The sequence below is a fragment of the Mus caroli genome, unplaced genomic scaffold, assembly GCF_978045245.1.
Source record: "Mus caroli unplaced genomic scaffold, Mus_caroli_1 scaffold_12, whole genome shotgun sequence".
Classification (NCBI taxonomy): domain Eukaryota; kingdom Metazoa; phylum Chordata; class Mammalia; order Rodentia; family Muridae; genus Mus; species Mus caroli.
In genome coordinates this window covers 62,369,660-62,393,641 of record NW_028227267.1, presented here as the reverse complement: position 1 = coordinate 62,393,641, position 23,982 = coordinate 62,369,660, and the positions used below count along the sequence as shown (strand labels likewise).

Below are 23,982 nucleotides of genomic sequence, written 5' to 3'. Positions count from 1 at the left end.
GCAAAAAAGCTCAGACCTAGAAACCAGTCTCAGCCAGAACCAAAGAGCCTCAGGTAGTATGGGGCGACCGGGCAGGGTGGAGGGGTGGTGTGATGGGAGATGGCTGAGAGGGGCTTCACCCACTGCTATGAGCCTGGCTGACAGTGAGATCTTTTTTCCTTTCCATCCACTTTTACAACAAACTACTGATGCCCACGAGAACATCTCCCACGCAGGGTACCACCCTGAGTTCTTAAATCATCAGCTCTGACCAGTTCTCTTCAGCTGTGCAAAGCTCTGCAAAACTGTCTGCTAGGATTTATTATGTCTTTTGCACTGTGTTTTGCATAATAACTTCTCTCCACTTGGGGACTCTGCTGTCTGAGCAGGCAAAGAACTACCTTATAAATGACCAGAAAAATCTTCAGCTGCCATTGGAATAGAAAGTACAGCCATGACCATACTAGGTCATGCATACCCACCTATCTGCCCTAGCCTGTGTGCTGTGTGCAAGCTTCCCTCATCCCCACAGTGATCTTGAGTGCTCTATGATGCTGTTTGCATGTTGCGGTCAGGAACTCTGAAACTTGGGACATTCTAAGGCAACAAAGCTGCTAGTGCTAGAGTTGAAACAGCCTTTCATCTTCACCCTGTGGTGCTGGCCACCCAGCCAATGACCTTAAGTGCCCCCTGTACCCTTGAGAATGATATGAGCTGGCCTTCAGGGGAGTCTACTCTATGGCCTGTGGGCACACGATGGTAAGATAAGGTCCTAGTGGTAGTGGTGGTACCCACTCACCTGCTGGCATCAGAAGCAGACACCAGAGATAAAGATGTATCCAGAACTGGAAAGCAGGATGGGAGGGGGCCATGGCTTCAGAGAGTCCTAGTTTCCGTTGGACTACAAGGAGCTGGCTTCTTCAAGGTCCTGTCTCTCTGCAGCTGAATAAACAAGGGAAGACTCTTAGGGCCAAGTGATGTGACATCTAGTGTCTTTGTCTTTCATATTCCATAATGGTTTAGAAGCGAGCAAATGGCTGTCAATGGGCCTGCCTGGTTTATGGGGCACCTAGGCTGCTCAGCTTCACAAAGGAGATAGACTTCCTTTTTTTTTTTTTTTTTTTTTGAGAGCCATTGGATTGTTAGCCACTTAGCTAACTAGCTAAGACATGACTGACGTTCACAGAGGAAGGTGCTAGCCTCCCTACCATAGTGGTCTCAACTTTTCATCTATAAAGTGGGGCTAACCACATTGGACAAGGCGTTCAGCAGCAGTATTTGACTACTTAGTAACAATGACCCAAAGATGCAGGCAAGCAAATGGCATCAGTGTTGAGCGATGGAGTGACGGACAGCATATCCAAACAATGAAGGCATCAAAAGGAGTCAAGTACTAACATGACATTTGCAGTTGCTGGGATGGACTTTAAAAGCATGCTATGTGAGAGAAGCCAGCCACATATTGAATGAGTCTGTTGACAAGTGACCTCTGGGACTTGCTGGCCACCCAGCCAAACCTACTCATTCAAGCCCTAGTCCCAGTGAGAGGCCCTGTCTCAAAAATAAAGACAACACCTGAAGAACATCTGAGGCTGGGGCCTCTGAACATATGTGCACACATGTGCAACCCCACACATGTGCGCCTGCACACACACACACAGAGTTTAAATATCCAAATGTCCGTGTGCGGTACCATATGTATATGGACTAGAGATAGAACACTGGCTCTTAGCACAGATGTGTTATTTCCTTTTGACTGACAGTAACGAGAATGTTCTGAATATTCTGAGATCTTTTGGAATGGTGATAGGCACACTGCATTCCTAAAACTCTGAATGCCATTCATAGCTTAATATTGTGTGTTCTTAACAATGACTTCACAAATATGTGTAAGAAGATGAATTAAACATAGAAGTGGCCACATCCATGCAGGAATCAGGAACCATCATTGGTAACAATGGATCTGTGAAGCTGCTTTCCCGTCTTCATCCTTTAGTCTATCCTACCCTGTCCCAAGTGACCCAGCGGAGAGTCTAGCACCACCAGCTGCTGCTGTATCCCCTCCAAACTGTCACCATTCTGCACTGTGCTCCTTACCCCATCCAGAGTCTGCAAGCGTGACTTTGAGTCCAGGCCATGTCATTAACAGCTCTGAGAGTTCAGCTTATCTGTAGGGTAGCTATGACCTCCCAGAACAGGTTCATAGTCCAGTGGAGTCATAGGAGTCTGTATGTGAGCTCCAGAACACTGAGGGGAGGTGGGGCAGGCACTGGGTTGCTCTGTGGATGTCAGTGCCCTGTGACCCAATGGGAACACATAGTGACTGTCTGTGCCAAGTAGAGAAAGAGTGAATGGGGGAATGCCAACATGCTGCAGTGTATGGAACATATTTACTACTATAACTGATAGTTCCAGGGTGTGTTTGGTGGGAAAGCCTCCTCACCCCTCCCCCTACATGAATGCTCATGAGCTTTCAGTTCAGAGGCTTATTAAAATTTGACTATTATAAATAGGGCTGCTATGAACATAGTGGAGCATGTGTCCTTTTTACCGGTTGGGACATCTTCTGGATATATGCCCAGGAGAGGTATTGCTGGATCCTCCGGTAGTACTATGTCCAATTTTCTGAGGAACCGCCAGACTGATTTCCAGAGTGGTTGTACAAGCTTGCAATCCCACCAACAATGGAGGAGTGTTCCTCTTTCTCCACATCCTCGCCATCATCTGCTGTCACCTGAATTTTTGATCTTAGCCATTCTGACTGGTGTGAGGTGGAATCTCAGGGTTGTTTTGATTTGCATTTCCCTGATGATTAAGGATGTTGAACATTTTTTCAGGTGTTTCTCTGCCATTCGGTATTCCTCAGGTGAGAATTCTTTGTTCAGTTCTGAGCCCCATTTTTTAATGGATGGACCTGGAGGGCATCATCTTGAGTGAAGTAACACAATCACAAAAGAACTCACACAATATGTATTCATTGATAAGTGGATATTAGCCCAAAACTTAGGATACCCAAGATATAAGATACAATTTGATAAACGCATGAAACTCAAGAAGAATGAAGACCAAAGTGTGGACACTGTGCACCTTCTTAGAATTGGGAACAAAACACCCAGGGAAGGAGTTACAGAGACAAAGTTCGTAGCTGTGATGAAAGGATGGACCATTTAGAGACTGCTGTATCCAGGGATCCGTCCCATAATCAGCTTCTAAACGCTGACACCATTGCATACACTAGCAAGATTGCTGAAAGGACCCAAATATAGCTGTCTCTTGTGAGACGATGCCGGGGCCTAGCAAACACAGGAGTGGATGTTCACAGTCAGCTATTGGATGTATCACAGGGCTCCCAATGGAGAAGCTAGAGAAAGTACCCAAGGAGCTAAAGGGATCTGCAACCCTATTGTTGGAACAACATGATGTACTAACCAGAACCCTGGAGCTCTTGTCTCTAGCTGCATATGTATCGAAAGATGGCCTAGTCGGCCATCAATGGAAAGAGAGGCCCATTGGACTTGCAAACTTTATATGCCCCAATATAGGGGAATGCCAGGGCCAAAAGAATGGGAATGGGTGGGTAGGGAAGTGGGGGGCGCTATGGGGGACTTTTGGGATAGTATTGGAAATGTAATTGAGGAAAATATGTAATAAAAAAAATAAAAAATAAAATAAAATTTGAGATTTTCAGCCCCTGACCCACAGCCTCACCACCACCCACCACCACCATATTCAACCTCTCCACCCAGCCAGATCCTGTATGCGCAGCCTCCTCTGGGGTCTAGAAATAGATATACATATAGATGATAGATAGATAGATAGATAGATAGATAGATAGATAGATAGATAGATATAGATATATAGATATAGATATATAGATATATAGATATATAGATATATAGATATATAGATATATAGATATAGATATAGATAGATAGATGGATATAGATATAGATATAGATATACCCATCTCAACTGATATTTACAACAGAACTCCTGCGCTGACTAAGGCTTGGGAATCACTGTGGAAGGAGGTGGGAAAGATCCACAGCCAGAGAAACAGGGAGTCTGCTGTGAGATTGTGTCTCCTAGAAATGTCAGAAGCTACACCCAAGACTCATCAACATGAGCTGAGCAAGGACAACTGTCTTAGTCAGGGTTTCTATTCCTGCACAAAACATCATGACCAAGAAGCAACTTTGGAGGGGAAAGGGTTTCTTCAGCTTACACTTCTACATTGCTGTTCATCAGCAAAGGAAGTCAGAGCTGGAACTAAGCAGGTCAGGAAGCAGGAGCTGATGCAGAAGCCATGGAGGGATGTTACGTATTGGTTTGCTTCTCCTGGCTTGCTCAGCTTTGCTTTCTTATAGAACCCAGGACTATCAGCCCAAAGATGGCACCACCCACAATGGGCCCTCCCCGCTTGATCACTTCCAGGGAAATTGATTAGAACCAGATTGTTCTTTTCTTTACATTTTCCCCTGTGTGCCTGCAGTCACCTGTGGTCTCTGGGGGCCTAGATGAGAGGCACTTTTAACTTTAAAAAAAACTTTTTATTGGTTCTTTGTGAATTTCACACCATGCACCCCAGTCCCACTTATTTCTCCATCCCTTCATACTTGCCTTCCACCCTTGCAACCTCCCCCCACCACAAAAGGAAAGAAAAAAATTTTGTTGTGGAAGCTGCACTGTCACGGTGTGTCTCGCAGTATACCCTTTGCCCACACTTGGGTGTTTACATATGTTCATTGCAATGAGTCATTGGTTTGAGGCCTCTGGCTTCTGCTACATTATCAATACCAGAACCTCCCTGGGACTCCTCTTGGATAACCTGTTGTTGCCTGTGTGATGGAGATCCTGTAGTTTTGGATCTGTCTGACGGGTCTCTTCACAGGCTCTAGCGGTTCATGGATGGGGTAGATGTTGGGGTGTGCCAAGTCAAAGCCCTGATCTGTGCCTGAGAGGTATCTGAGCTGGCCAGCCTGCCTGCTCTCCCTCACCACACACCAGGCTTTCTATTCCTGCCCCGGGCTAGGTCATCCAATGCCACCACCAACAAGGAGCAAAGCCAGCAATCCTGCTCTTGTGACCTCAGGGCGACTCACCTGCAATACCCACAACCAGGCACAGCTCTACTTTGCTGCCCAGGTGCAGGTAGACGTTCAGGGTCTGCTCTCCCAAATGTTGCATATGGGGGACTGAGCCAGTTCTTACACTCTCATGACCTTGGGGCCAGTCCTCCTGCCTGCCATAGTTGGTGGGGGACAAAGCGGGGAAGGTGTAGCAGGAGGGCATGCCTCCCTCACCTGTGCCACTGCAGAGCAGACAAGTTGTAGCACCCAGCTTTCCCTAGCTTCCACCCCTCGGAGATGGCTCACCTGCACCCCCACTACCAGGGTCAGCACTACTGTGCAGGCCTGCTCTCCTGGGTGCTGTAGCCAGTGGCGGCAGAACCAGTTCTCCCACTCTGATGGCCTCAGAGCCAGCTCTCCTGCCTGCCAAAGGTGCCAAGGATGGGGGAGGGGGAGAGCATCTCTCCCTTGCCCAGAGACTTTTAAAAACTTCTTGACACTTTTCTACATGTCTACATTTTCTAAATCTCCTACCATAAGCATAATACTGAGAAGTCTTTTTAGTATGCAGTGACATTCACCGCGTGTTCTATGTGTCCTCCTCCAGCCTCACAGGTGCGGCGTCACTCCAAATTCACATAGAACTAAGATTCCAGTCCACCATCTGAGTGGATATAAGCAATCAGGGTGAATTGTGTGATGGGAGGAATAGCCTATGTCCTCGAGAGACATAAGAAAGAAAGCATTGTCTGTGCTCTCAGTGGAGACCACATAGCCTTAAAAAGGAAGATCCTGATGGGATTGAACCTTGAGCATGCTCGTTGAAATAAGATAGACACCAAAGGATAAACATTGTGTGGCTCCACTTCTAAGAAGAGGCACCCGGAGTCATCAGATTCCCAGAGACAGAACTTAGAGTCGGGTGGAGATGAGGAGGTAGTATTTAAAGTGTAGAGTGTCCACTCAGGAGGACGCTGTGGTTCTGAAGTCTGAGCTGGTGGTCTAAGATGGGATGTCATGTTACTGTGTTGCTGTCTATAGGCTGAGGACCTGAATCATGGCACTATCTGTATTTTATCACAATAGTGACAGTATGTCAGAGTCCATCTGTAATCTCACTAGGTTTAAAACATCTGAACTCTCGCATGCCACCAAAACTGGGGCAAAGGGAGCAGAGATTCCAAGAAGAGCAGAATCCTGCTGAGATCTTCCTTCTTAGGATGAGAACTCAGAAGCCCTGCTGTAAACTCGCTTCTTGAAATGAAGACCAAGTTCCCTGCTCCCTTTGTGCCTCCTGCCCAATGTGTCCAGGGAGAACAGAGGCCTGGAGAACTGATGGGGAAGACCAAGGCTTGCCACTGCGGGCAGGAAGTGTGAGCAGGGGAAATAGCTTAATTACTTAATGTATGTGGAATTAGTATATTGTGCAGTATGTGTGTATGTGGTGTGTGTGTGTGTGTGTGTGTGTGTACACATGTAGAGGCCCCAAGTTGAAACTGAGTGTCTTCCTCAATCAATCTCCATTTTATTTATAGAGGCAAGGTCTCTCACTGTACTTGATGCTCGTCAGTTCCAGTTGGTCTAGTTATCCAGCTTGCCCTCGGGGACCCCATAGCTCTGCCTCTGAACTGCTGGGATTATAAACAGCACCCACATCTGCCTGGCTTTTACCTGGTTTCTAAACTCTAGTGTGCATACTTGTGTGCCAAGCTCTTTATCCATCAGCTCATCGCCCCAGATGCCCAGTTACCTATTCTTTATTCATTTCCTTCCCCTACCCTTACCCTTGGCCAAGGTCAACAATGTGTACTATAAGTAACAGACAGAGATTGAAGTCACTTGAATGACAGAGAGGGACCATTAGGAAAGAATAATTCTAGATAACTCAAGTAGTCATATACTCTGAGGTGATCCCTGACATATTTATGTGTCCCCCATCCCCGCCTTGTTGGCTTCAATGCCCCTGGTTCCTTGATCTTCTCTTCCAGGCTTTAAACAACTACCCAGTTTTGGGAAACGCTTCCTTAAGTTTGATTTCTGTGCAAACACCCAAGAAAGACTATAGCTAGGCTAAGCTGAGAGACCTGGAGTAGGTGGCTTGTCCTGTGCCTCTCTCTTTCTCTCTTCCCCTCATCCTCTCCACCCTGGGGGACCTCAAGGCCACCAGGTCTTCAAATTTACCTGGATGAGTGAGTGACTTAAGCCTCACTCTCACTGTCATAACCAGCCAGGGATTGTAAAGAGGATTTACAAAACTCAGTTCTTGGAACTGGAGAGATGGCTCAGTTCTTGAGACCTGGATTCAGTTCCCCAAAGCCACCCACATCAGGAAGCTTTCAATGGCCTGTAACCCTAGTTCTAGGGATCTGGTGTTCTTTTCCGCCTTCCACAGGCACCAGACACATACTTGATGCATAGAGACATACATGCCTGAAACACAATAGTACACGTAAGATAATAGATAATTATAAAAGTTAAAAACCTTAGGTCCTTATATCTAGCATCCCATGGGCAGGAAGGCACACTGTCTTGTTCTTATGCTAGGAAGCAGACTGGGTAAGGACCATCCCAGGGTCCGTCTCATGTTAACATGTCTTCCTAAGAACAATTCATATTAATATCCCTCAGGTTTACAAAGCACATTGGTACCCTTATGGTCCAACATGAGGACTTGCATTGCCCCTGGGAAAGCCTGCAGGGAAACCACTGTCTCCCATGTATAACTAAAATATTGCTTCTTGGAAAAGTTGATAAATCTATCCAGTTCACGGAGCATAGAAATGATAAAACTGGGGCAACTAGATGGAGATAGCATCAACCTCTTACTTGGGTGATCACACAGGAGCTCACCCAACCAATACTTGGCAACATTCTGGAAACACGGACACTATGGTCATTATTGTCAAGACTGGGGTCTGTGATGAACAAGGTGTTCAGCCCCAAGCTTTGGCTCACCTAGGTCCAAAGTTCTAGAATGTCCCTCTGTATGGAGGCAACTGACTCCTCCTTTTAACTAATACCATGGCTGCAGATTCCAAGGTTACAGTCTGAGTGTTATCACAACGAAAAAAGATTTGCTCCCTCCTATTAATGAGGCCAGGGATGCAGGAGTGCTGAGGTTGTGTTGTTTAGAGATCAGAGAAAAGATGTCTGTTAAGGGCTGTCTGGTGCAATGTGCAAATGAGACACTATTGGCTCCAAAGACTGTGTTTGAGTTGCCTCCGATTTCCACCTTTTGTAATTAGCCCACCGTGATCATTTCATTAATTTGTCACCGGAAACCAAAGAAGAAATTGTTCCATGTAATCAGCAGTAATTAGAGTAACCTTCCACCACTAGTTACAAAGATTTAAAGTGAAAGGCTCTGGACTCTGAGCCCCAGCATCAGAGGATTAGCAGTTCTGGAATAAGGATGCTGGTAAAATAATGTCATTATTTGTTAAGTCTCGGTAAACGAGATCTATGCAAACAAACACACAAACAAAAACTATTCCACACACACACACACACAAAAACTATTCCACATATAAAGGGCTCGGGTGTGAACGTTCCCACTGGGGTGATGCTTATCAGGGTCTAGCAATCCCCAAAGCCCTGGCACTTATTACAACTTTGCTTATCTACCTAGATTCAAATCCACTGAAGTCAGTATAACTCAGACCCTCTACCCTGTCCACCTTCCTACTGCAGCTGCTACTTACCTGCCCATTTATCAGAACACACTTTTACCCTTTCTGGAAGCACTGCCTCTCCCCCAAACATGCTTAGATTTCCCCTCCTGACTGCCATCCAGAAACCCCTCATGTCACATTACGACACAAACAACTCCAGTTCTCCACCAAAGAGACTCCTGGATTAGAGGAAATGATGCCAATGCCAGTTGTTCATTTTCCAAATCACACCCACTAACATGCTCTAAGGATGGAGGGCTCACACTTTGCTTCCATGGCTGCTCTGCTTAGTGCCCTGCTCATCACAGTAGAGTAACCTCTCTCAAGGTCAGGTGGCATCTTGAAGGTCCTGTGCCGTCACCAGCTGAGGCAATACTCTGTCTAACTCCAACTCTGATCCACACAAGCCATGGAGAACATGCTAGCTTTCATGTTAGTAAAGACCACCGCTGTCTGTTCATCTAATTCATCTAAGTGTGTAGAAAGAATACTCATTGAATGAAGAGATAAATGAACAAGAGAATGGAAGTGACAAGAACATAAAAGTGAGCACTACTACAAGACAGAAGACTCCACAGCCACTCAGAAGTGGTCCCTTCACAGTGTTCTGAGTGGGTCCAGCAGGGTCAACCAGAAGGCTGAATTTTGTCCAGCAGCAGATGACTTCCAGCATTCTGACATGACCATTTCCTAAGTGCTCACAAATTGCTAACTTCCTTCTGAACGCACACCCACAGTCTCCCCAGCGTGCTGAGCACCTCTACCTAGACTAAGCCTTGAGAGTGAACAGCTTGCTTACTTACCTATGGTCATAGAAGGAGACAGGACCCTTGAGGGATGCAGAGAAGCAGCCAGCTGGAGATGGGGGTAGCTGATGAGGGTCCCTTGATGGAAGCAGTGACAGGTGCAGATCGGAGCTCAGTCGCTTCAGCTCATGGTTGCACAGACACAGAAACTGAAAGTTTTGGGAGCCACTGTAAGGATGAGGGACTCAGGCTTGCTTCCTGGGGATAAGTGGTCCAGTTCAAGAGTGCTCAGTTTTTCTGGGGCTGCTCAGCTCCAGGAGACAGCAGAGGCTTATGTAGGTGCCACAGAAGAGGCTATTTCGGAGAGCCACCAGCACTACGGCTTCTGCAGACTGTTCTCTCTCTCTCTCTCTCTCTCTCTCTCTCTCTCTCTCTCTCTCTCTCTCTCTCTCTCTCTCTCTCTCCTCTCTCCTCTCTCTCTTCTCTCTCTCTTCTCTCTCTCTCTCTCTCTCTCTCTCTCTCTCTCTCTCTCTCTCTCTCTCTCTCTGTCACACACACACACACACACACACACACACACACACACTGGAAGGAGGAGGAGTCTACCACTATTCTTCACTTTGTGTCCAGCACAGACAGATGCGGCTCTGTCTTCTGTTCAGCCAATTACTATGATGGCTTGCTCCCGGCTCTGAAGGACCCTAGGCTCCAGGGCTGTCACCTGGAGTGCCTTTGGATCCCTGAACACACCCAAGATGAGGTCCTCTAGGATTGTAGGGTCTGTCATAACAATGTACAGTTGTCAGCAAAATGTGAGTGAGCCCTGGAACAGCCAACTGACAGTCGCCTCTGTTCTTTCTCACCTGGAAGATCCCTGCCCCCCCCCCCCGACTACAACTACTGCCTGAGGGTACCAGGGTCTTCTTCCTGCTTTGGCTTCAGGCCTGTCTTCTTCTTACCCTCCTTGCACATGACTTCAATGTCTATCTTTTAGAGATATCAGGTTGTCATGCTCTAAATCTACAGGCTGACCTCTGGTGCCTTTACAGTTTGTAGATTATCACAGCCAGGTTTGTGCAACCTGTGATCTCCATGGCACCAGCCCGCACTTAGTGACCCCAGGTTTTCTCTGGCCCTGACCTCTTCTTCCTTTCTGCCCTTTCCCCTCAGCACCTCCCACCCAGTAACTCAAAGCTCTGCCTCCCCCATTAAACTACTTGCTCACAAGGTTTTCTGACTCCCACAGGCAAGGGTTTGCTTTCCAGTTCTGCTCAGGCATGGATTTGTGACCTCAGGCAAGTCTCAAAAGCTGCTTGTGCCTCAGTTTCCTCACAAGTGAAAGGAGGGTGTGAATGATGGTGACTACCCATAGGCTTTCTTTGAGGAGCCCACGAGTTGGCATTGGACACTGTGAATTGCTTCAGATGGCGAGAGTGTGACGTTTGTGCAAACACAAACGTTTGCATTGCTACATTTGCTGTTGCACATTTGATTGCTAAAATCGAGAAACACTCATCTTCTCATTAATCATGATTTAAAATGTTACTATCACATTCTTGGCATATGCAAACATGAAGCTAGCTGCATGCATTCTTCACCAGGAAACTGGAAGATGGGAAGGAGAGAGAGAAGGAAGAATCAGAGATGGAGGGAAGGAGGAAGAAAAGAGGAAGAGATAGAGGGAGGGGAGAGGAGAAGGGAGGGGGAAGGGAGGAGGGAAAAAAGTATCAGATTATATCTGTCAAGATTCTTGGCTATCAGCCATAGAAACAACCATCATTTAAGTAAAGCAGAAGATAAAGCCACTGGGTAGCTTGCAGCATCACTTACAAAACTGGAGGGCCTGCTTGGAGGCCGGGTGGGAACAAAGGAGGTGTCAGCTCCACTTCAGCCCAGAGCAGCTTGGTTGCCTTCGTGGTAGGCACCTGCTACAGAGCCAGGCACACAGAACTTAAGCATCGCTGATACTGCTACCTCAACTGTCCCTGGAAATCAGCCCTGCTGTTGCTGCTGCTGCTGCTGTTGCTACTGCCTTCACAATCAATTCTCCCCCCCTTCCCTGGTTATTCATGTCACTGGCTCCTCATACAAAGGTCAGGATAAATGCATCCAATTAACTCCATTCCCCAGAACGGATGTGAGGAAGGCTGAAGAGGCAGGCATCTGTGTTGCGGTCTCCTGGGGGGAAAGTGGGCTTTGTATTTTCAATATTGAGGGAGGATTCCTAAAATACATCAAAAGAGTAAAATTCTGGGAAGTCCCTTCACCCCCATCCAGAGCCTTCCCTCTGTGTGGAGACACACACAGCCTTCCACGGACACAACCCTCTTTGTTTTAAAAATGCACACCCAGAATTTGTTTGAAGTAAGTCTGGTCAGATACAGAAGGAGGATCATCAAGAAAGCAGTGTATACTCACAGATCCTGGCACACAAGAGGCATAGCATACCATACCCCGAGCAGGCAGGAGGAAGGAGGTCTAAATGGGAAAGCCATGATTAGTGAGCCCTCTCCTTTCCTCCCCCCCCCCCCCCCCCCGCACGCCCCCAACTGTTCTGGATAGCTTTGGGGCTTTAGAGGTGGTTATTTACTTTTTGGTTTTGTTGTTGTTATTTTATGGAACAGTATCTCATATCTCACTATGGATTCCTGGATAGCCTCAGAGATCTGCCTGCCTCTGCCTCTGCCTCTGCCTCTGCCTCCTGCCTCCTGCCTCCTGCCTCCTGCCTCCTGCCTCCTGCCTCCTGCCTCCTGCCTCCTGCCTCCTGCCTCCTGCCTCCTGCCTCCTGCCTCCTGCCTCCTGCCTCCTGCCTCCTGCCTCCTGCCTCCTGCCTCCTGCCTCCTGCCTCCTGCCTCCTGCCTCCTGCCTCCTGCCTCCTGCCTCCTGCCTCCTGCCTCCTGCCTCCTGCCTCCTGCCTCCTGCCTCCTGCCTCCTGCCTCCTGCCTCCTGCCTCCTGCCTCCTGCCTCCTGCCTCCTGCCTCCTGCCTCCTGCCTCCTGCCTCCTGCCTCCTGCCTCCTGCCTCCTGCCTCCTGCCTCCTGCCTCCTGCCTCCTGCCTCCTGCCTCCTGCCTCCTGCCTCCTGCCTCCTGCCTCCTGCCTCCTGCCTCCTGCCTCCTGCCTCCTGCCTCCTGCCTCCTGCCTCCTGCCTCCTGCCTCCTGCCTCTGCCTCTGCCTCCTCTGCTTCGCGTTCTGGAGTTAAAGGTGTGGGTCCAGGTTCTTAGACTGGTTTTACTGTTACCTTGAAACAACCTAAAATGATCTGGGAAGAGAATCTCATTTGAGAGATTGCCTATATCAGATTGGCCTGTGGGCAAGTCTTGGAGCGAGCAAGCATGTGTGTGTGTGTGTGTGTGTGTGTGTGTGTGTTGTTTAGATTGTTAATTGATGTATAGGGGTTCGCCCACTGTAGGTAGCACCATATCTCAGGCAGGGGGTGATTCTCAACTGTGTGAGAAGGCTAGCAGCATGTGCCTGCCCCAGCCAACATCTTCTATGCTTCCTGCAGTGATTCTTCGGCCATGAAGTGAGTTCCTTGGTCCAGAGGTAATAAAAATAAATGTTGAACTTCAACAAATAACCCTTAGACAAACACAGGTGCTCATTCTACCCTTGGGGGTGCATTTTCAGAGGGTATACTTTAGGAGGCTGTAGCCCAATGGCACCCATGGCAGAAGGCAATGGGCGGCAGATTCTCCACTCAGGAGACACTACTCAATTAGCATGAGTTTTTGAACATAGTTTCTTACAAGTCATCTATGCCCTGTTATCGAGAACAGTCAGGCTTGCTGGTGCTCAGATCTGGAAAGTTAGTGTGAGCTGCTGTTCAAGTCATTTCCAGTCATTGCATCTCAGCCATGCAGACCAGAGCCATGCAACCCAGGGACATCAGATCAGAGCCATGTAGACCAGGCCATGTAACCCAGGGTCATCAGACCAAGGCCATGCAGACCAGAGCCATATAGACGAGGACCTGTGCTGAATAAGAACAGTCTTGGCTGAATAAGCTCGCAGCATCCCAAGGCTAGAAGTATGGAATACCTGGGCCTTGTTTATGTAGGTTCTCAATAGAATACCAGCTTCTTTTTCTAGTTTGTTGTTGTTGTTTGCTTGTTTGTCTATCTGTTCTTATCTATTAATGACCTTCTTGCCACTCCACTTTCACTCCCTCAGTGTCCTGCACTGTCTTAGGTGTGTGCTAATTCTAGCGATCCAGAGACATGGGACTGACTTTACTCACTGCTTTGAACTGGAAGGGAACTCATTCCAGGGTTTTCCATTGGTTGACTGGTGACTATCATATGTCATACACTGAGAAATGTCCTATTAGACTTCTGTTACTGCCATGAACTACCTGAGGAAACGACAGATAAGCGAGGTTAATATTGGTTCCCAACCAGGCTGGCTGGCTTTGTTGCTTGGGAGCCTGAGGTGATGGGAAGCTGTGCTTGAGGAAACTGCTCACCTCATGGAGTCTGAGAGGCAAGGAGAGAAGCAGGAGGGGGCCATGGTCTAATATTCTTTCCAAGAGCATTCCCGGTGACCCAACTCCCTTCAACTAGGTTATACATTTCAAAACTTTCTACCGATTCTCCAGACCCCCAGGCTGGGCACCTCAGTCTTAAAACGTGGTCCTTGAAGTAACCGTTACTCTTCTCATATCCTTAACTCAAACCTTGACATCCAGAGTCCAAAGCACCTGTCAAAGCCTGGGAGATCAAGATACCTCCCAGTCTTGGAAGAGAAAAGGCCCTCCAGGCACTTTCTGTGTCAGCAGAAAGGCAAGCAGATCATACACATGGAAATCCAGTCTTCTATTGCCTGTAGAGATTACTGCTACCACATCTTCACAAAACCCGTCATCATCGGGTGGGCATGTGTGCATGCATGTGTGTGCCCTGGCACGGAGGCCTGAGGACAGTGTTCGGGAGCCTTCCACCACATGGGGCTGAGATATCAAACGCAGGTGGTTTGGTGACAGCAAGCCCCATTTATCAGCTGACCTGTCTCAGCAGCCCCATATGTAGCTTATCAAACATACAGACTAACCCTAAGGCTTTAGAAAGCACACTGTATCTTCCAAACACCAGCCAAACCTTCCAGGTCTGACAGACAGCACAAGAATATATGTACATACACACTCTCCTGACTAGGGACAGAAGCAAGCAGAATCTTGCAGATTTGGGGCCCTATTTTGTGCCTCCTTAGAACCTGTCTGTTGGGTCATGTGGGGATCTGATGATGGCAGGGTTCTGGAGGCAGGAAGGCGTGGTGGGTAGGAAGGGGTCATAGGTCAGGCAAGATGTTTATGGGGTTTTCAGCTAAGGCTGACAGAAGCAGCTTTCTGTACCAAGCGCCATTCTTCACAGAAATCTTCCTAGTACATGACAAAACCTTGGCCCAGCTGCTCCATCCAAAGACCTTAGAGTTGCTTACCCCTGGCTGCCCACTGAACCACATGCTCTGACTTGGCTCCCAGTCAGCATGACAATTCATTTCTCCTTGGCCAGAGCTGAAAACTCAACTAATGCAAGAAGTGAGCAAATCATGGGGTCAAATGCAGTTGAAATTCAAGCCTGGACTTTAGCCATCTGGACAGATGTCAGCGGGTCAATCTCATTTCCAAATGTCCTTTCACTACATTTCTTGAAACATTTCCCTTTTAATATTAAAACTTCAAGTGCCTGAGGCAAGAACTTTGTGGTTTTTAATAGTTTTAGAGGCGAGGATTGCTAGTCCCATAAGGAGGCAACTGAGAGGATTGTTTGTGCGCCCCAGAAGGTGCCAGCTCTAGCACATCAGAGGATCTAGCCTTGGACTTAAGCACGGATTATCCTCATTGGTGGAAGTATGTCACTTGATGAGCCTGGGAGCCACTAGAGTGTCAGTTATTCAGACAAACAGCAAGGTGGGGGTGGGGTGGGGGGAGATACATTGGCTGATAGCAAGAGGGTTCTGGGGACCTGGCAAGAGAGGGGAGTTTCCATAGGTTTCTGGGAGAACAGAGAAGAGACCAAATAAGAGAAGAAAAAAAAAAAAAGAGCTGAATTTGTCAGCTGGTCATGGTAGACTCTGATGATGTGATATTAATGTCTGTGTCTAGAAGGGTCTGGGAGCCAAAGTGAGGATTCTGGTGCTCATCCACTTGTTCCCCCGCTCCCCAGGAGCACAGAGAGAGAAGAAAACAGCAGAACACTAGAGCGAACCTCAGCGGAAGCAGGTTCCTTAGGTGAGAGCCCCAAGCCAGGCAATAAGAAATGGCAGGAGCAGGGAGGCAAACAGGAGAGGAGGGGAGAGGAGGAAGGGCAAGGACATGGTGTATTTTACTAACGATGGGCCTGAAGTTCCTGAATGCTCAATGGATGCGGAAGACGCTGTAGAAAGGTTTGGGAGGGGTGGTTATGAATAAGAAGTTTCCTTGTTGGCAATGACAGAATATATGTGGGCCCATGGCAGCTTGGGGACTTGAACTCAGGAAACAAGCAAGAGTAATAGCTGCAGCCCAGGTGGGAGTGCAGGACCCTGAGGACTATGATCTATGAGGACTCTGCTCTACAACTGACCACTGAAGCCATGGGGTCTGTACCATCCCTGCCCACACAGTAGCTGATGGAACTGCCTTCTCTCGTGTCCTCCTTTGGTTCAGAAGCTCCCATGTGTCCTCTGGACTGATGCCACTGAGCTAGTGAGCCTGGCTCACAGGTCTTTACCTAGTTTCACACTGGGAATAGAGTGGGTGGAATTTAATTCTGTTATCCAAGTAGCTCTTCTGTCAAAGTTCATGGGCCTGTATCTAAGCTATATCCATCTTACAGTGTTCTTGTTTACAGGTCTGGAGTTTTCTTCCAGTCACATGAGCAGAAAGGGGAGTAGTTTGTGAATTCCATTTTTTGTAGCCATGTTTTTCTTCTTTGCTTTGTAACTGTTATAAACATATTCATTTGGCCTCAGCAACACTCTACCTGTCAGAATGCAGAAGTGTGCAACAGAAACCACTTTTGCTCTTTCAAACCCATGATGTATTAATTATGAGTAATTGGGAGGTGTGTTAAATATTGATAATTGTCAGAAGTATTAAATATGGGTGATGAAACAGACATATGAAGTATGAGTCATGAGGTAGGCCATCAAAATCTCTGAAAGGATTTGTTTCCAGGCAGCCAAACCTTTAAGAAAGAAACACCACCAGGGATCTAGAAGCTGCCACCTTGGTCCCAGTCAGCTGACTGGGAACCAAGTCAGAGCATGTGGCTCAGTGGGCAGCCAGGGGTAAGCAACTCTAAGGTCTTTGGATGGAGCAGCTGGGCCAAGGTTTGTGTTACGTAGTAACATAGGAATCTCCTCTTTAAGGGCCAACTTTCTACTATCATAACAATACCAAAGGTTATTAGCTTAGAGAAGGAAAGGGTATTTTCTGGCTCACAGATTTGGAAATGTCTTCCCACGAATGGTTGACCTCATTGATCTCAAAGCAACAGCACATAACAAAACCTGTCACCTCAGGGACAGACTGCAAGGGAGAGAAACAATGAGGGGCCAGGGTCCCAATATATTCTTGAAAGACATCTCCAATGACCAGAAGACCTCCCTTGGGCCTTCAACTCTTCAAAGTTCGGCTCCCTCCTAACGGTGCCATTGGTTGGGGGTCAAATCTTTAGAGAAGACTTAACCAAGTCATAGGCTCTTGGAAGGAGCCGTTGTTGAAGGTGAGACCAAAGCAGAGTTCAGCCTTAGTCTGGACCCTTGGAGGACCGTTTCATGGCCAAGCAAAGTTGTTGGATGTGCAGATCTGGAACTCAAAGGAAAGTCTGTCAAATCAGAGACTTATTTAAGAGTTTGTATACAAGCTTATACGCAGCTGAGGCTGACACTGAGTGCTTGAGCCTTCTACCTCTGCATCTGGAATGCTGGAATTACAGGCAGACGGGACCATACCCAGCTCACGTTCTCTCCCGTTCTGTCTTCAGGCCAGGACCATCTCCTTCCTTCCTTCCTTCCTTCCTTCCTTCCTTCCTTCCTTCCTTCCTTCCTTCCTTCCTTCCTTCCTTCCTTCTTTCCTTTCTTTCTTTCTTTCTTTCTTTCTTTCTTTCTTTCTTTCTTTCTTTCTTTCTTTCTTTCTTTTCAGTTTTTCAAGACAGGGTTTCTTTATATAGCCCTGGCTGTCCTGGAACTCACTTTGTGTCCTCGAACTCAGAAATCCGCCTGCCTCTGCCTCCCAAGTGCTGGGATTAAAGGTGTGCACCACCACGCCCAGCTATCTCCTTTCTTTCTTAAACACTCCATCCACTACAGGCGCTCCCAAAAAGACTCTTTCTGTTCTCAGGGCAACACCCCCACATTTTCAGCCACTTTCTGCTTCTTAGGTGTGAATCTCAGAAAACACAAACTTCCCCAGACAAGACTTGAGGCAAGAAGGGGAAGTGTCTGAAAGACTCACAAAAATTAACCCACAGTAGGGCCATTTCCCACCACCTAACAGGCAGCAACCAGAGCAAAGGAAGAAGCCAATTCCTGATTTCAGTAAGGGAGGTAAGCTTTCACAAAAGCCTTGGACTAAACGGTGGATTTGTTAATTAACTCATTAGTAGGGGAGGTTTCTCTTTTTCCTCTTAACTAGGGAGAGCACTGGGCCAAGGGGCAGGAAGATTCCAGAAACCTCCAAGAAGCCCAGCTCACTTTTAAACAATACTGTGTACAAAAAGGAAGCAGACTCAATTCATTTTTTAATCCTCAAGAGAACAAGTGTTCTGGGTTGGCAGACCAGGGCAGGAGGCTGCCTCGCATTCCAGAAACACTGCCAGAAGAAGTAGGCAGATGTGAGGGGGTTGCAAAGATGGGGACCACATTTAGAGAAGATGCTCCACAGATCCCAACAACCATGGGATATGCCAATCAAGACCAAATACTGAAGGAGGAAATGTTCGGAATATTCCCTCTCCTCCCACCTGCCTCCGCAAGATCCCTCTCTCCCCAAACCAAACCTGTTTCCAAACGGTCAAAGTCTGAGAATTGGGGAGCCTTGGCAGGGTTTCTAGTCCTTAGGCTAAGCAGGAAAAAGTGGCCAAGACCAGGATTGACACTTGGGTGGGACATCCAGCAGGAAGCTCCCGGCTAGGCAGCTGATCAGTAGGCAGGGCAGTGTCAGTACTGGGCGGGGCGGGGCGGGGCGAGGGGCGGTGCTGAGATTGGCGCGACCCTAATCTTAGGTTCCCACGGCCAGCCTCCCCACTCTAGGCCACAGCCTTCCAGCTTCCTGTCTGTGTCAGTTTGACGCTGCAGCCCGGGCCGCCATGGCGCTGCGTGTGGCCGCGTTCGACCTTGACGGAGTGCTGGCCCTCCCCTCTATCGCCGGGGCTTTCCGCCGCAGCGAAGAGGCCCTGGCACTGCCTAGGTAAGGGGACCCGCGCTGGGTCAGTGTCCCGCCTGGTGCCCTGTCCACATGTCCAGCCCAGGTTTCAAATTGCTTTCCAGGTGAGCCTGGGCAAGATCAAAATCATTACCTGGTGTTAAAATGCCAGCGTGCACGAGTAGATATACTGCCCTTCTAAATGCTAAGTAATTAAACCTTGCTTTTAAAAAAAAAGTCCTTCATGAAAAGAGGCGTTACTAGGCTATTTGCTGCTGCATTGATGTTACTGAACTGGGTCTTTAAAATACCCGCCGCAATTTACAAGAAAGTTTAGCCCAAGGCCGGCGTTATAGGAGAACTAGTGCAAGAGCAGTTTACAGAAATGTCCCACAGCCCAGGGAAACGGGAACCTGGGAGGCAGTCACTAATATCAGAAACTCGGATTCAGACCGAGGAGGGAGGAAACAGGAAACAGTAGAAAATGACTGGAATAAATATATCAAAATATCCAGACATGGGACTGGAGAGACGACTGAAGTTAAGAAAGTGCTCTTTCGAGCCACCATGTAGTTTCTGGGATTTGAACTCAGGACCTTTGGAAGAGCAGGGCAATAGTGGCACACGTCTTTAATCCCAGCACTTGGGAGGCAGAGGCAGGCGAATTTCTGAGTTCGAGGCCAGCCTGGTCTACAGACTGAGTTCCAGAACAGCCAGGGCTACACAGAGAAACCCTGTCTCAGAAAAACAAAAACAAAAAAACCCCAAAAAAGCAAAAAACAAAAACAAAAAAAGAAAGAAAGGAAGAAAAGAAAGTGCTCTTGCTAAACTTTTGAGGCCCAGTAACCAAGTCAGGCGGCTCCGGGGGATCTGACTCCCCCTTCTGAGCTCTTAGGGTACCTGTATGCACAGATGCACACACAAACACATAATTTAAGGCTATTGTTTAAGACAGGGTTTCTCTGTGTAGCCCTAGCTGTCCTGGGACTAGCTTTATAGAGCAGGCTAGCCTCGAACTCAAAAGAGCCACTTGTCTTTGCCTTCCAAGTGCTGAGACTAAAGGCACCCCCACCATCCAGCTACATGTAATTTAAGAAGTAATAACAATAATTTTTTAAAGATCCAGACATCACTAATTGTATCTGAGTTCATGTATAATTTTTTTCTACTTTTTTCTCTTTTTTCCAAACTTTCAGTTTAAAAAACATGTTTTATAATCAGAAAGGAGGAAAACATAATTAAAGAAAAAATGAAAGGTCACCCAAGGAAAAGAACAAATGGGTAATTTCAAATTACCACTGAGGGAAGAGGCATAAGGGCAGCTTGAGTCTGGGAGATCTGCCTCATTTGATGATTCTTGAATTCTTATGATAACAAAGGCCAACATGGATTAACCTTGATACTAGAGAAATCATGCAAGTCCTTCTTGAGTTTCATGTGTTTCTCAAATTGTCTCTTATATCTTGGGTATTCTAAGTTTCTGGGCTAATATCCACTTATCAGTGAGTACATATCATTTGAGTTCTTTTGTGATTGGGTTACCTCACTCAGGATGATGCCCTCCAGGTCCAACCATTTGCCTAGGAATTTCATAAATTCATTCTTTTTAATAGCTGAGTAGTACTCCATTGTGTAAATGTACCACATTTTCTGTATCCATTCCTCTGTTGAGGGCAATCTGGGTTTTTTCCAGCTTCTGGCTATTATAAATAAGGCTGCTATGAACATAGTGGAGCATGTGTCCTTTTTACCGGTTGGGACATCTTCTGGATATATGCCCAGGAGAGGTATTGCTGGATCCTCCGGTAGTACTATGTCCAATTTTCTGAGGATCCGCCAGACTGATTTCCAGAGTGGTTGTACAAGCTTGCAATCCCACCAGCAATGGAGGAGTGTTCCTCTTTCTCCACATCCTCACCAGCTTCTTCTGTCACCTGAATTTTTGATCTTAGCCATTCTGACTAGTGTGAGGTAGAATCTCAGGGTTGCTTTAATTTGCATTTCCCTGACGATTAAGGATGCTGAACATTTTTTCAGGTGCTTCTCAGCCATTCGGTATTCCTCAGGTGAGAATTCTTTGTTTAGCTCTGAGCCCCATTTTTAATGGGGTTATTTGATTTTCTGGAGTCGACCTTCTTGAATTCTTTATATATATTGGATATTAGTCCCCTATCTGATTTAGGATAGGTAAAGATCCTTTCCTAATCTGTTAGTGGCCTTTTTGTCTTATTGACGGTGTCTTTTTTTTTTTTTTGGTTTTTCGAGACAGGGTTTCTCTTTATAGCTCTGGCTGTCCTGGAGCTCACTTTGTAGACCAGGCTAGCCTCGAACTCAGAAATCCGCCTGCCTCTGCCTCCCGAGTGCTGGGATTAAAGGCGTGCGCCACCACGCCCGGCTTGACGGTGTCTTTTGCCTTACAGAAGCTTTGCAATTTTATGAGGTCTCATTTGTAGATTCTCGATCTTACAGCACAAGCCATTGCTGTTCTATTCAGGAATTTTACCCCTGTGCCCATATCTTCAAGGCTTTTTCCTACTTTCTCCTCTATAAGTTTCAGTGTCTCTGGTTTGTGGAGTTCCTTAATCCACTTAGATTTGACCTTAGTACAAGGAGATAGGAATGGATCAATTTCCATTCTTCTACATGATAACCGCCAGTTGTGCCACCACCATTTGTTGAAAATGCTGTCATTTTTCCACTGGATGGTTTTAGCTCCCTTGTCAAAGATCAAGTGACCATAGGTGTGTGGGTTCATTTCTGGGTCTTCAATTCTATTCCATTGGTCTACTTGTCTGTCACTATACCAGTACCATGCAGTTTTTATCACAATTGCTCTGTAGTACAGCTTTAGGTCAGGCATGGTGATTCCACCAGAGGTTCTTTTATCCTTGAGAAGAGTTTTTGCTATCCTAGGTTTTTTGTTATTCCAGATGAATTTTCAGATTGCTCTTTCTAATTTGTTGAAGAATTGAGTTGGAATTTTGATGGGGATTGCATTGAATCTGTAGATTGCTTTTGGCAAGATAGCCAAACAAAGACCAAAACGAAGACCAAAGTGTGGACACTTTACCCCTTCTTAGAATTGGGAACAAAACACCCATGGAAGGAGTTACAGAGACAAAGTTTGGAGCTGAGACAAAAGGATGGACCATCTAGAGACTGCCATATCCAGGGATCCATCCCATAATCAGCCTCCAAATGCTGACACCATTGCATACACTAGCAAGATTTTGCTGAAAGGACCCTGATATAGCTGTCTCTTGTGAGACTATGCTGGGGCCTAGCAAACACAGAAGTGGATGCTCACAGTCAGCTATTGGATGGATCACAGGGCCCCCAATGGAGGAGCTAGAGAAAGTACCCAAGGAGCTAAAGGGATCTGCAACCCTACAGGTGGAACAACAATAGGAACTAACCAGTACCCGGGAGCTCGTGTCTCTAGTTGCATATGTATCAAAAGATGGCCTTCACTGGAAAGAGAGGCCCATTGGTCATGCAAACTTTATATGCCCCAGTACAGGGGAACGCCAGGGCCAAAAAGTGGGAGTGGGTGGGTAGGGGAGTGGCGGGGAGGGTATGGGGGACTTTTGGGATAGCATTGGAAATGTAAATGAGGAAAATACCTAATAAAAATATTAAAAAAGAAATCATGCAAGTCAAACCAAAGGATGCAGAGACAGGCTTGTTTGTTCACACTGTAGGTGGCCTCAGCCTTGCTGATCACACAGTAGGTAGCCTCCGTGGCTGAATACAGTGTTCCTATGCTCAGTGTAGCTTCCTCCCTCTCTGGCTCCTTGTGACTTTGTATCTTCCTCAGCTGCTGTTCTGGACAAGTTTCTGTCTCAGGGTGAATAAACACATCAATAACTAAGAAGCACAAATAAACAAGTGGCTACAAAGCCTATCTCAAAAGGTCACACTGCCACGGCTAATGGGAATTTGACAGAGAACTACATTCAAAAGTGAAAAGCCACCTACCTTGTGCTTGCCCAAAAGGAGTCCTGCATTTGGGTGGGGAAACTGAGGAAGGAATGATGAGCTAGTTTCCAAGAAGTGTGCATGCAAGTGTGGGTGTGCATGTATGTATGCATGTGCATGCAAGTGTGGGTGTGCATGCATGTATGCATGTGCATGCATGTGTGCTTGTGCATGCTTGTATGCGTGCACATGTGAGGCTATGCCCATTTTTTGTTTTGCTTTTGGTTTTTATCTTTTTTTTAAATTTAATTTAACTTTTTTAAATTATTCACTTTACATCCTGCTCACTGCCCCCCTCCTGTCCACCCCTTCCCACAATCCTTCCCCTCCTCCCCCTCCCCTTCTTCTCTGGGCAGGTTCCACCCCCTACTCCCCAGGTATTACACCCTGGCATTTCAAGGCACTGTGATGCTAGGCGCATCCTCCCGCACTGAGGCCAGACAAGGCAGCCAGCTAGTAGAACATAACTCATGAACAGGCAACAGCTTTTGGGATAGCCACCACTCCAGTTGTTTGCGGCCCGCATGAAGGCTAAGCTACACATTTGCTATATATGAGGCCTAGATCCAGCCCATGTGTGTTCTTTGGTTGTTGGTTCAGATTCTGAGAGAACCACTGGCCCAGGTTAGTTGACTCTGTTGGTCTTCCTGTGGAGTTCCTATCCCCTTTGGGGTCCACAATCTTTCCTCCTGTTCTGCCAGAAGAGTCCCCTAGCTCCATTCACTGTTTGGCTTTGCATGTCTGTGTCTGTAGCTGAGTCAGCTGCTGGGTGGAGCCTCTCAAAGGAAAACATGCTCCTGTCTGCAAGCATATCAGAGTATCATTAACAGTGTTAGGGATTGGTGCTTGCCCATGAGATAGGTCTCAAGTTGGACTGGTTATTGGTTGGCCATTCCCTCAGTCTCTGTGCCTGCATTTCTTGTAGACAGGATAATTTGGGGGTTGAAAGTTTTGTGAGTGGGTTGGTGTCTCTCTCACTCCACTGGGGTTCCTGTCTGGATACAAGAGGTAGCCCCTTCACATGCCCAATTTTATGTGAGGGTATGCATGGATGGATGTTTTAATGTGTGTAAGTGCATGGGTGTGCTTGCTTAACCTGCCTTTTTTAGTCATCTCTGCTTGTTAATAAGGCGTTGCCTTTCACTAGGAATTTTGGGTAACAGTTAAATTAGCTGATATGTAAAGCAAATGGGCAG

The 23,982-nt window shown here is 47.1% G+C and overlaps 2 protein-coding genes across 4 annotated transcripts in view; one reads left to right on the top strand and one right to left on the bottom strand.

Moving 5' to 3' along the window:
• Chrna2 (cholinergic receptor nicotinic alpha 2 subunit) overlaps nucleotides 1–18,595 on the bottom strand; it is a 28,494-nt gene extending 9,899 nt beyond the window's left edge. The window contains exons 1-5 of one of the 3 annotated variants that reach the window (XM_029469314.2): nucleotides 18,444–18,595; nucleotides 11,884–11,943; nucleotides 11,296–11,393; nucleotides 9,523–9,674; nucleotides 779–921 (exon numbers count right to left, since the gene is read on the bottom strand). In XM_029469314.2, coding sequence (XP_029325174.1) covers nucleotides 779–851 — 73 coding nt within the window. In that variant the 5' untranslated portion in view covers nucleotides 852–921; nucleotides 9,523–9,674; nucleotides 11,296–11,393; nucleotides 11,884–11,943; nucleotides 18,444–18,595. Of the gene's footprint in view, nucleotides 1–778; nucleotides 922–2,076; nucleotides 2,362–9,522; nucleotides 9,675–11,295; nucleotides 11,394–11,883; nucleotides 11,944–18,443 lie in introns of those variants that run through there. The other 2 variants (XM_021182094.2, XM_021182093.3) reach the window with 2 other exon arrangements.
• A 70-nt stretch (nucleotides 18,596–18,665) lies between these two features.
• Nucleotides 18,666–23,982, top strand: part of Ephx2 (epoxide hydrolase 2) — a 43,057-nt gene continuing 37,740 nt past the window's right edge. Inside the window, exon 1 of the mRNA XM_021181663.3 lies at nucleotides 18,666–18,853. Coding sequence (XP_021037322.1) covers nucleotides 18,753–18,853 — 101 coding nt within the window. The 5' untranslated portion in view covers nucleotides 18,666–18,752. The remainder of the gene's footprint in view (nucleotides 18,854–23,982) is intronic.